Below are 13134 nucleotides of genomic sequence, written 5' to 3'. Positions count from 1 at the left end.
CTAACCTTATATACTAGAGAGATTATTTGTACAGAATTTTGTAAAAAAAATACTTTTATAGTGGAAAAGTTTTATAATAACAACCGGTAGTGGGAGTAGATTCCGGACACTCTTTTCATTAACGCTCTAACTATATCTATATGGGACAAAGTTTTACAATATTTATAATCATAAAAAGTTATATTTACCTGAAGATGTGAAAGAAAGCACATCATCCTACATTATTTGTTGTTTCCTAAGTATTAGATATCACAGTGTTGTTGAGACTGGTGTTTGAGTTGGTACAAAACAGATTCTGGAAGTGCTTCACATATACATCACAGTGCTCCCCTACGAAAGAGAAAAATATACATAGTAACAAACAAAAGGAAAAGAGGAAACAAATGAAATCAGAAGACACTTACCATCTCTAAACTTAATTAAACGTCTAATATTTGCTGGTCTGTGAACATCGTCAAGATATAGGTAAGAAATAAGGATTTAGTAGGAATAAGGTGAATGTGAATGCAGGTAACAATTGTATGCACAAGCATATCAACACCTGGAACAAACGAAATAGGGGCCGCGGTGGCTCAGTGCCAGAACATTCACCTCCGGTGCTTGGGGTTTCTGGTTCGATCCCAGCTCGCGCCGTGAGGACTTTGTGGTGGACAAACACCGTGCTCGTGGGTTTTCTCGGGGTTCTCCCGTTTCCTCCCACTTTCTTCATTTGACTCATTTCTCATTATCACCGTCTCCTTTAACCTAACCGGCATAACCATGGGACGTTGAACTTAAAGATTTCATTTTTTTCATTATTTTCTTATTATTCCACGGCTACTTTTACAAAAATTACAAATTAAAAATTGAACGATTTACATTTAAGTCCACATATGATCACAGGACTTTCTGAAGGTAAACGATGACCAGATTTTTACTTCAACACAGTTGCACTTCATTAGGTAATGAGCAAATGGCAAATTTATTACTAAGGAAGACCTAAGACTACCCCTTAAATTTCAAAATTGTCCAAAAATAAAATTTCTTAAATGTTTTCTGAGACCCAAATATATATCACTGTAAGCTTAGGTAGTTCATCTCATTCCATTTCATGGGTATAAAATTTCCAAAAATTCAAAATTTGGAGGTTTTTGATCTATTTTATTCTTTTTTGATAAGGCATTATTATCGTATACAATTATATGTGTGAGTATAGGAGTTCATTCTCTTTTATAAGACATAGGTACATTGATGTATTTCTCTAAATTTTTTGGGGAAGTACAGTAACACCACCCCATAAATTTCGGAATTGTCAAAAAATAAAGTTTGATATATGTTCTTCAGGACAAATATATACTACTGTAAATTTGGGTGATTCTGCCAATCCCTTTCTGTGGGTAAAAAGAATAGCCAAATATAAGTATTACCAGTGGTCGGTTATTGACTTAATTTATGTTTTTTGATGAGTCTTTAAAGTATTATATAACTAGTTGAATATACCCATGCTTCGCACGGGGTCTGTATTTGGAAATCAACGCCTGTGGGAGTATCACCATTGATCTCAGCGACCGCGAAAACTATGGATTTGATATTAATATCGGTCATTTTGGGCTATTTTTTTTACATGTCTCGGTACCCCCCCCCCTCCCCCCGCTGACTCCCGGCCCGCATACAATTGTACTAAATTTGCAAGTCATCGCTAATTGAAGTGTCACCATTGATTTCAGCGACCGCGAAAACTATGGATTTGACAATAATATCGGTCATTTTGGATTACTCTTATGTGCCTCGGTATCTCACCCCTTCCTCCCCCGGCCCGGAGTAGAATAGCGTGAATTTGGAAGTTAATGCGATCGGAGTTTCACCAATGATTTCAGCGACCGCGAAAACTATGAATTCGACACTAATATCGGTCATTTTCTACTACTTTTACATGTCCCGGTAAACGCCTCCCTGCGACCCCCCTGGTTCGAATTTTGACAAAAACGTTTAACTCTGGTCTGGAGCCTGAACCAAGGTATTCGTGACTAAAATTTGGTAACTCTCGGTCAATTTGTCTGGTTCCCAAGCCGGTTCCGGTAAACGCCCCCCACTGAGACCCCCGGTTCGAAATTTGAAAAAAGAACTTGGTCTTGATCTGGGGCCTGGGCCAAGGTACTCCTGACCAAAATTTGGTAGCTCTCGGTCCACTCGTCTGGTCCCCAGGCCGCACACAGACAGACGAACACACAAACAAACTCTTTATTTTATTTAGATTAGATTAGATTATGTGAATGAGTACAGGGCTCCATTTTCTCTTCATAGAACATAGCTCCATTGATGCTCCTTTTTAAAATTTGGGACCACTCCTTAAATTTAGGAATTATCAAAAAAAAATGGTAAACGTTCTCTAGGATTAGCTTTGTAAATTTTGGTGGTTCTGCTTATTCTCTTCTACAGGGTGGTCCCGAGTAGCGTAGTCGCTAAAGCTCTCGCCTTCGGTGCGAGCGGTCCCGGGTTCGATTCCTGGTGGGGGCAATCAGTCGAAAAAGTGTAAAACGCTTTTTCAGGCCATCCACCCTGAATGAGGTTTTCCTCATTCAGGCAAATGCCAATAAGTGGTACCTAACACATAGGTCCCAAGCCCCTTCCTTCCTGCCCTTTCCCCAGATTGTGTGATCGCTGAGGGAGGTCATCTCTCAAAATGTGACGGGCTAAGTTGCCATAGATGCTGAAAAGCCCAGAAATCTAAAATCCTAATTCTAATCCTGATCTCTTCTACAAGTAAACAACTGCGAACATATTCGTATTACCATGTGGTAGGTTATCGAACTAAGTTATCTTCTTACCTGAGGCTTAGATGGTTGAGTCAGGGTTGGCAAAAACCATGTTTTTTTTTTTTTTTAAATTGAAAAACCAAAAATCGGTTTCTTTGGTTTAAACCAGGTTTTCTGGTTTAAATAATTTGCTCTATGTATTCATCTCATATATGGACAGAAATAAGTTTGTTTCGCCATGGTGTTATTATGAAACAACCGGGTTATGCTGGAAGGGGTTACATAAGCTGAAAGCGGAGTCCAAACCACTTCTCCAGAGAAATTGTTACATTCCAGAGAAATTGTCCTTCATTTGAACTCAGAACCAGGACTAATTGGCCACAAATGCGATACGTCTGCTGACTCACTCACGAAGGACTCCTGATAAACATACGTTGTACTGATCTTTACGTAGGCCTACTTGTTAATATAATTGTCAAGAGTCATTTCAGAAGGACAAAAAGATAAACAGTTGCAGAACTGAAACCATTATACAGAATTACATATGGACAATTTCAAAGTACTACAGAGTACAGAAGAACTAATTTAGTCCAAGTTAGTTAACAACGACTTTTATTAGTCCAAGTTAAAGAAATACGACTTAATTTGTATATCAGTAAGAAAAGTGAATAAAGATACGAATTATTTGAGTCCAGTTTGGCTCTGACCCATTAATACATAAATAGATACCAAAGATACTTCTAATTTCACTAAATGCCTCTCGTGGGGTTTGTATGACCCACACATACACAAAAAGTACAGCATTTCGATGTATTTTATCAATAGTAAACATTATTGAAACGAAACAATATTTAGAATTTTTCTTTGACTGCAGTTACGTAAGAATAATAACAAACTATAAAAACATCACAAAACATTCATAAACTTATAAAAAAAAAACAAAAAGCTGCTTTTGTTCTATAATCTTTTTGAGTAATGAATGGGGGATTTAGGTCTGAATATAATACGAATAATATATGGGAGTGAAACGTGATAAGCCGTTTCTAACAGAGTATTTCTGAATATCTGTTCTTATTGAACATTTGTGTTAGAATGTTGTGCTTAATGTTCAATAAGATACATTCTAACATTACCAATACAAGGTCTCGTTGTTTTTCATTGGGAGAAGTACATGTGATTCATCCTTAAAAACTGGAATTGTTAAAATACATTTTTAAAAATCGTAATTGTTCTTTAGAACTTTAGTAAATTTGGATGATCCAACTAGTGTCCTTTCAAGGGTATAAAATCGCTAAAAATCAAAATTTAAAGATTATCTCAATTTCATACTTTAGTGAAATCTAATTGGTTAATCTATACTTCAAATTTCACATTTTTTATACCTGAATCTGATAGGTAAGCTATTGATGTACACTCATGTCCAAAATTATTGTCACATGTCTATAAATATGATGATGTAGGAAAATAATTTGATAACGAATTCTCCCGGTATTTCTTAAAATATCAGTATGTGTATGTGGCGAATTTCATGTCAAAAGAGCAGTAAATAAGAAAAATAAAACGAAAATAAAACTTTCTTGTTCATTTAGCAACATTTTGTTTTACTCATTCTAATTTTCCCGGCGGGTTAGCGTACGCGGTACTCATTCTAAGCGGTTAGCGTACGCACCTTTGGCGTGGGAGACCCGGGTTCGATTCCCGGCGGGAGCTCATGTGGTTCAGATTCCACGTTAATCAGTAGGTCCATGTCTCATATAGCCTCGCTGCTGAACGGGACGTTAATCTCAAACTCAACTCAACTCATTCTAATTTTCGTATTTATAATTCTTTTCCTATGAAATTTACCCCAAATATACATTTCCCGATTATACACATAGTATCAGTATTAAAAGTACCCTGCAAAATCATTATCAAATCATTCTTACAAGAAGACAGTTATAGATACGCGACAATCATTTTGGACATGAGTGTACATAACAATTTCACACGTTAAACACTAGGATGACTTATAGTCTAAGGTTAAAATTTAAAAACCGATTGAAATTATTGAAATCGATTGATATGCAACAACACTTTGAACTTTAGTTACAACTCACAGTTTAAGGTCATTATTGTTGGTGCAATTTGATTGGCTGACCATTGGAAAGTTACCCTTGATGCAATCTGATTGGCTAATTACACAGCAAAAAATGAGGTGTTGAAATAACACAAAATGAGTATCACTTTAGCGTGTTACTTGTGTGTCAATTCAACACCAGCCACATCGCCTTCAGAGCATATCAGAAATACCTCGTTCCTGGCTGTAAGTATTTGCATTGTTTTTTTATTGCTTGGTATGAGCAGTTTTGCGAAACATATTTCGCATTTATGGCAAGTAACTAATAACATTCTATATTTTCTGTAATCGGCCACAATAATATTGTTGTAAACCTGTGAATCATCTGACAACAGTTACACAGATAGCTGTGCTTCCATCTGTTTTCTTTATCTGTTATTCTTGTGTCTTAGCATATATGAACATAAGATGGCAGAACTGTTGCCTATGTAACTGTTGTCAGACGATTCACAAGTTTACGACAATGTTATTGAGACCGATTACAGAAAACATAGAACATTATTCGTTACTTGGCATAAGTGCCAAAGATATTTCGCAAAGCTTTGCTCATATTAAATGATAAATACCAATGCAAATTCTCTCAGGTAATAACTAGTTATTTCTGATATGCTCAGAAGGCGATGTGTTTGGTGCTGAATTAACACACAAGTAACACGCTAAAGTGGTAGTCATTTTGTGTTGTTTCAAAACCTCATTTTTTACAATGTACTATCAAATCTTTGCTGCATATATAAAGACAAGTAAAGAATTAGAGCTTTTAATTAAGAACGAATTTAATCTATAGTATGCAGAGGGCCAAGATCTTGCGTGCAACATAGTGTAGATAATAATTAAACGTTCATGCTTATTCATACCTTTGACAAATGCGGCATTTCCTCTAAGTCTGATATTCCTTTGTTCAAAGAACTTATACACTGAGTAGAACACAACAGAGTCTCCTGTGTTTTTGGCGGCTTCTAGGAACTTCCTTGCTGATACTTGATCTACAGACGCACTGTTTCTCACAAACCTATTCGACATTAATAAACAAACATGTATTAATAAATAATGAAGCACTATACATACTAGATAGCACAATTATTATTATTATTATTATTATTATTATTATTATTATTATTATTATTATTATTATTATTTCAAATCATGACATTTCATTGCATCTGGCATATGTACGGAACTGGGAAAGATTTTGATATGTACGGAAGTGGGAATGTACGCAAGTGGAAACACCATTTAGTGTTACCACCCGTTATTAATAAACCTGAAAGGCCACAATGCAACCCGTCTTTCGCTTCAAATTATATGTGGATTTCTGCAGTTTAACTGATTTACTTTATTCTGAAGTAACGGCAAAAGAGATGATGTTCTGTTTACGAAAATAGTACTGAAGTTGCAAGTACTGCTTCTAAGAGGTTCGTTCGATTCAGAAGTAGACATTTTTATCCGTGTTCTAGCAAACAAGACCTCGAAAACGTGAATAACGAAATCAAATAAAAATTAGTTTAATGCCCTACGATTATTTCCTATCGTTATTTGTCATCAAATCCTTAATGTATTATTCACATTAGCGATTCCCTACATTAAAACTTATTTATTATTCAACAGGCACGATAGAACTCAAATTTAAACCAACTCTTTACCACAATTATGAATGTTCAAAAACTGTGCTTCTTCTTCTATCTCTCTCAAAACAAATTGCTACTTGTAACACGTAAAGCACTTTTTACCCAACACCCGTAGAAAGACGATTAGGGGAAGTAAATTATTATGTAATAATTGGTGGAATAAGAAAAATGTTGGAGAAAATGGGAGAATCCCGATAAAAACACGACATAAGCCCATCATAAACTCATATGGCCTGAAATCGAAGCACAGATCCTTGCATCACTCTACTACTCCTACAGTAATCCCCTCCAAGTGGAACTTACTGCGTAAGTCGTTGACAATATACCATTCATACTGTTACGACACGTACTTTCACAATTAGATAGTTGTAGAGCATCTATCGATACACGACGTTACAAACCTCATTAAAAAAAAAAAAAAAAATGGTAAAATGATTTTGTTCTCAGAGAACCACTCAAAATGAAAAATACTCTGCGAAATACTTCAAAATTTCCTTTTTCCGTTCCATCATTTCACCATTTTTCATCCTGTACCTCTTCTATCTTATTTCCTTTTCTTTTACATTCTTTACGTAATTATAACGAATAAAACTGAACGAAGTGAGTTTCTTTCACATCGTGAAACTATAATGGACTTTCGAACCAAAGTTGTTCAATATTGAAGCCAAAAATATAGATTTAGCACTTCGAGATTTAAGAAAGGGATAAAGGCAAGAAAGAGGCAGATCTTATACAGGGTGAGGCAGAAAAACAGGAAAATTTTAATTGACGTAAAATGTACTAATAAACAAAGGAAAGAATGCATTTAATGATTTAGATGCAAGTAGAGAGTATGCTATTAACAATGACATTACTTACGGCACTTATATGTCACTTTATTTCTTGAAAATGGAATCAAACAGATGTGTCTTATCTCGGCAGACACAATGCGCCTTATGCAGTGTCGTTTTGACCAGGGGCGAATCCAGGGGGGGGGGCGGTCGGAGCAATCGCCCCCTTCCCCCAAGAATAGGAAACTTTCTTATTTTATATATAAATAAAACCCATCCCAGAGTTTGGAGGTTTAAAAGTAGCTCTAAGTAGCAGTATTACAATCCACCCCCCCCCCCCTCCAGAAGTCCGTCCTGAATCCGCAACCTGGTTTTCACATATGATTAGCGTCATACTAAAGGCCTGACTACTGTAGGAAACATATGTTAATCGATTTCTTTAGTATTTCACTAATCAAGCGTCAGAACGACTCTACATATGGCCCAATATGTTTTGGAAATTCGCTGGAATGCTCAGTTTATTACGTCTTGAAGAACGCCAACGAGTCCTTCTTTAACCCTACGATGTTTGCTGGACGTATTTTGTTGTACTTTATTATTATTATTATTATTATTATTATTATTATTATTATTATTATTATTATTATTATTATTAGATGTCCCCATATATTTGCCACAGACAGAAATCTCACACACTGATTTCAGAGGATCTCGGAGGCTATAGAATGTCACCGTTCTTATCGAATGCTTTCACAACGAACATACGTTCCGCACAATTTCAATAATCCATTATTACTAAATGGCAAAGTCTTCTCAATAATGTCTTATCGGTCCCAAATTAAATGTCGGCCATACAGTGTTGCTAATTCTAGATTTAAAATTTCCCGTTTCCGTGCGGTACCCTATATTTTGAAGCTGAATTCATATCTACACACGATTTCTCGGTTTCTCTTGCCATTTTTTGCTGATACTTAGTATCTGCAGACAAGCTATCTTATAGGATTTCTCATACATATGGATAATTTGAGGTCTAAAATAAAATTCATAGTTTACTATTTCACGATGAAAATGAGAATGATAAATTAATTGGTAGAATTTATACTTTTAAGTACAGTATATCGAAACGCCCCGGAAAAAATATAAGCAAACTGTTCGTCCACAAGAAAGATAATAATGTATAGTAACAGTTCAGAGTTAAATATCAGAGCTTGCGGATGTGAACGCTCTGTACTACTGAGAATAGCTCCCTCACTAAAGTTTATTCAAGGAACGTTCAGTACCTCATGTAAACAAATACACGTGGTGATTGTTTGATTTTATTGCTTAGAGAGCCTTAGAACACCCATGCGGCATAAGATAATAGTCCTTGCTTATAAGGCTCATTACCAGAATTCCTTAGAATTAGACAACAGAAACAACATTTTATCTAAGAACTAAATTGAATTAATGCAACAAAAGAGAATATGCATGCATTGAAAGTGGTTTTGACCCAACTTTATCGTGAATCACGGTTAGCAATATGGCCACATGCGGGGAACAAGTAAAACATCGACAGGGTACAAGCACGTGCTTCTCGAAAGAAGCGCTGAACAATAGCCAATCATCCGATGACTGGCGGAGTAATACAATTCTGCAATGTTTACATCAGGATCAGAAGGTTCGTTGAATGAACTTTAGAGTATATAAAGTGATCATAAAGCCATGCAACTGATGGAGCAAATATTTAACCTTTTCGCTTTTCTGGTTTTTGCTGCAGGTAACAGGTGGTCATAACTGAAGCAAGGTGCTTATACCACAGTCCCACAGCAGCATGGTATAAACATTGGACGAAATATTTTCATTTTGGAAGACTAGATATGGAATTTTAGTTACGAAATCACCGCAGCACGCTATGTGTAGAGGCACATCTCGGGAAAGTATCTTCGAATAAATCACCTATTAAATGTCTGTATGATAAATTCACGGAAACTGGGAGCGTGTCAGAGCGTTTTCACTTTTTACTTCATTCATTTAGGAATGTAACAAAAAAAGATGCCAGGATTTTAGTGCGAAATTCTAACAAACGTAAAGCTAAAGCTTGAAAGAGTACCTTTGGAATAAAATTGGAATTCGTCAACTATTAAGACATGCACACAGAAAAGGACAGCTCGAATTTACACCAGAAAGTGAGACAATGGTCGATGCTGGAGAAACATTAGGTCCAAGTAGTTTAAAATTTGTTTCTAATGTCATGCAGTAGTTTAAAACAGGAAATATGTGTCGTAACGTCCAACATCGTGTATAATCTGATGTCCCATGAGCCATTTCTAACACATACACACAAAAGATAACAAGTAATCTCTAGTTATAGTTTGTTGCCTTACCTGTCTTCCCTCTACTCTGCCTCAGCTAAACAACTGCTTGACAAAATGTAGCGTACATAATAATATCATTATTGTATTGAATTCTCTTGGTAGCTCCTATTTCGGTTCTAGAGCTACAATATCACCACTATCTCTAGTATTTTCATATGCATACAATATCATTTGAAGCAATTTCGTGGTTCTCTAATTGCATAATGTTCCTTGTTAGCTTAACGTCCTATGTCTATGTCCTGGAGACGAATAATAAATGAATTATAACTAACAAGCTCTATGGTCTATGAAACTCGGAGGTTAAATGCCACATTCATAAAAGCTTTCCAATGATATCTGTCCTTAGCCAACTGGATCCAGTTTCTACTTTGTATTCCTATTTCTGCGAGATCCATCTTAATAATGTCCTCCCATCTGCGCCTAAGTCCTCCTAATGGTCGTTTTCCGATTGGATTTCCAGCTAAAACTTTGAAAATGTTCCTACTTTCTTCCATTCTGGCTACATGACCTGCTCACCTGAGCCTCCTAGACTAGATGATCCTAACAATGTTTGGTAAACGGTATAAATTATGCACTTCCTTGTTATGAAGTTTCCGTCATTCCCCACGAATGAACGAATTACAATTAAAATATTTAAGGAATAAAGACAAGTTGGAGGCAAAATGGAAATCCGCTGAAAATCATGACACACGAGCAGGGCCGTATTTACACATTGGTCAACATGTCCTACGGTCCGAGGGCGCAAATTTTCTCGGATCAGTTTTTCTTTTTCTGTCTTCATACTCTTGTTCCGGGAATTATTACGCATGTGTATATGAATACGACACAGGATTTTAACATTTGTAAATATCCAAGTAACACAAACCTGTTTGGCTACAAAGACGTAATTAATATTTTAGTTATGAACTAATATTCATTCCTTCTCTTTGTCCATTGTTGACACCGTATTCATTTATTGTAATTTCAAAACCTTTCCACTAATGATTAACTTCCACAATTACCAACAGTTTTCAAAGTTTATCACCTATCCGCCAGCGCAAATTTATGACTGTTTCGTTCGAGTGTGTATTATTATCCACTAGGGTGGGACGAAAAAAAAAGAAATCGAATTTTGTTTCAGCAAGTTGCGGAAAAGTTCTTACTGGGTTAGAGTTGTGTGTATGCAAAGTAGCACATTTTTTGGTCAACTTTCCCTGCCTCAAGAAGATCAAAATTTTCAGCGGCTGAAGGTAAGCAACAAAAACGTCATGGGCCGCATTTTCGCTCCTATTTCTTTTTCTTTCTTTCTTTTTTTCGTTTGTAATGCACACTCATGTCCAAAATTATTGTCGCATATCTATAACTGTCTTCTAGTAAGAATATAATTGGATAATGATTTTGCAGGGTACTTTTAATACTGATACTATGTATATAATCGGGAAATGTATATTTGTGGTAAATTTTATAGGAAAAGAATTATAAACACGAAAATTAGAATGAGTAAAACAAAATGTTGCTAAATGGACAAGAAAGTTTTATTTTCGTTTTATTGTTCTTATTTACTGCTCCTTTGACATGAAATTTGCCACATACATGTCTTTGCCGATTATACACATACTAATATTATAATAAATACCGGGCGAATTCGTTATCAAACTATATTCCTAGAACAACATATTTATAGACATACGACAATAATTTTGGACTTGAGTGTACCATATATTAATACCGAGAAAACTATTTTTAAGGTAGAGCTCGTAAGTTTTAATATTTTTAATGTTAAAAATTGTATCTCTTCTTACTGACTTTTGCGTCGAGAAGGACGAAGGCTCAAACATTACATGTAAAAATGAAGCTTTGCGTAAATTTTTCTTTTTCTGTCGTACACCGTTTTAAACAACCTTCTTTATTAGTGGTATATTTTTTTCCTCCACACCTTTCTAAATTCATAAAACAAAAATTGTTTAGTGACTCCTGTTCTGATCGTTCTTGCAGCTCTTAGCTGATTTCGGATTCACCCTGTAATACTCGGGATTCAACCCAAAAAAGTGGCTACAACTAGAGTTTTTCCCACCTACCCTAACCCGTTGTTATTCATTCTTGTTCGTCTCCACATGACATAATCATGCTTTGTTTCAAATACTGGCATATGCCAACGAAAGGCCAATATTGCCCGGATGTAACCACCTCTTCTCTCGGGCCCATTAACAGCTTTCGAAGCCTCCGTTACTATACGTACAATCCTCTCAACGGCTTGAGTATATAGTACGGAAATTAAGTAATGTTATACACTGCATTCTTGATGTTTTCCTCACGCTGACCCGTTGTTATCGACTTAGTCAGCGATAGTTCTGTTATCCGGATGGAAGTTGTCCAATCGATTATGTTGTAGTAATCGATTGATGTAAAGTTGATTTTGAAAACAGTGAACTCCCGTGAGCTTCGTCTTTTCTGTTGTCGACAGAATGCCGTTACTTTTGTCCATTATCATGGCTGAAAGAAGATTTTTTAGGATGAGAGAATCCATTAGTAAGTACGAAGGAGTGGAAAACTTTCAACGATTTTCCATAAATGTCGGGTTCCGACACAGCATGATGAGTGTAACTTAATTTCGAAGCATACGGGAGCGTAGATTCGAACCATGTACTGAACCAGCCAACGTAACATCTTTAAGTCCAAGGATACTTACGTAAAGATAATTATCATGACGAAGTTATTAAGCAACGAGATTATTACAATTAGTCCAGAGGTTTTCTTTGATAGATGCAGCGAACGTGTGTCACTAGAGACAGATCGACAATTGCTTAGTAGGTATTCAAATCGTTGAAATTAGTCTTTGTTTCGGCCTATTAGACTTCAATCAGTTAAGAAGAAACCACAGGCAATTCTTCACAGGCAGTCAGTCTTTTTCCAAATGGACCAAATAGTATCGTTGGGCCAGTAGATACCACATCAAGATGGCAGAGATGAAATTTGTTCATAAGAAGAAGCCACACGATCCTCTGCAACTCCTTTCCCAACATTTTCTCCACACATGTACAACGATATATGTTTTTGCTACTGGTAGCGATGAAAAAGGCAAAGAAGAAGAAGATGATGATGATTTTAAGATATCGAGGCGCTAGGACGCCATTATATACGAATGTATAATTTCAAGAGGTGGTAATAAATAAATATAATTAAAATATATTGATTTTAAAATTCAGTTCTTTTCTTAAGGTATGTAATTCCTTATAGTGTATTAAAAGACTTGGTATAAACTTGAAATATACCAATTATATCTAAACGAACTGGAGTGATAGTTTTACATGCCATTACTCCACTAAATTTAACTGTATTCACATTAGTTTCATCGCATCCCAATGCAAGTAGTTGTGAAGTGTCTGTTCAACTTAAATGAAAAAAAAAAAAAAAAAAAAAAAAAAACTGGAGATTACTTTCATTACTTTATCTGCACGTTTTGAAAGCGTAACATGTCAGAGATATTTTGAGCCGGGTTCTTCCAGTAATGTATAGTGCTCTTCTTGTATCTCTCTTCTGTCGAATTTGTTTCTC

General features: G+C 35.8%; 1 protein-coding gene across 1 annotated transcript in view; it reads right to left on the bottom strand.

Annotated features, from left to right (window-relative positions):
• The window catches only part of Bulli (regulator of MON1-CCZ1 complex protein bulli), a 66454-nt gene that overhangs the window by 9231 nt on the left and 44089 nt on the right, over positions 1 to 13134 (bottom strand). The window contains exons 11-12 of the mRNA XM_081739532.1: positions 5706 to 5860; positions 189 to 330 (exon numbers count right to left, since the gene is read on the bottom strand). Coding sequence (XP_081595658.1) covers positions 236 to 330; positions 5706 to 5860 — 250 coding nt within the window. The 3' untranslated portion in view covers positions 189 to 235. The remainder of the gene's footprint in view (positions 1 to 188; positions 331 to 5705; positions 5861 to 13134) is intronic.

This window comes from Thermobia domestica, chromosome 2 (genome assembly GCF_964235325.1).
Source record: "Thermobia domestica chromosome 2, izTheDome1.hap1.1, whole genome shotgun sequence".
NCBI classification, from domain to species: domain Eukaryota; kingdom Metazoa; phylum Arthropoda; class Insecta; order Zygentoma; family Lepismatidae; genus Thermobia; species Thermobia domestica.
This window is presented reverse-complemented; position numbering and strand designations above follow the sequence as displayed.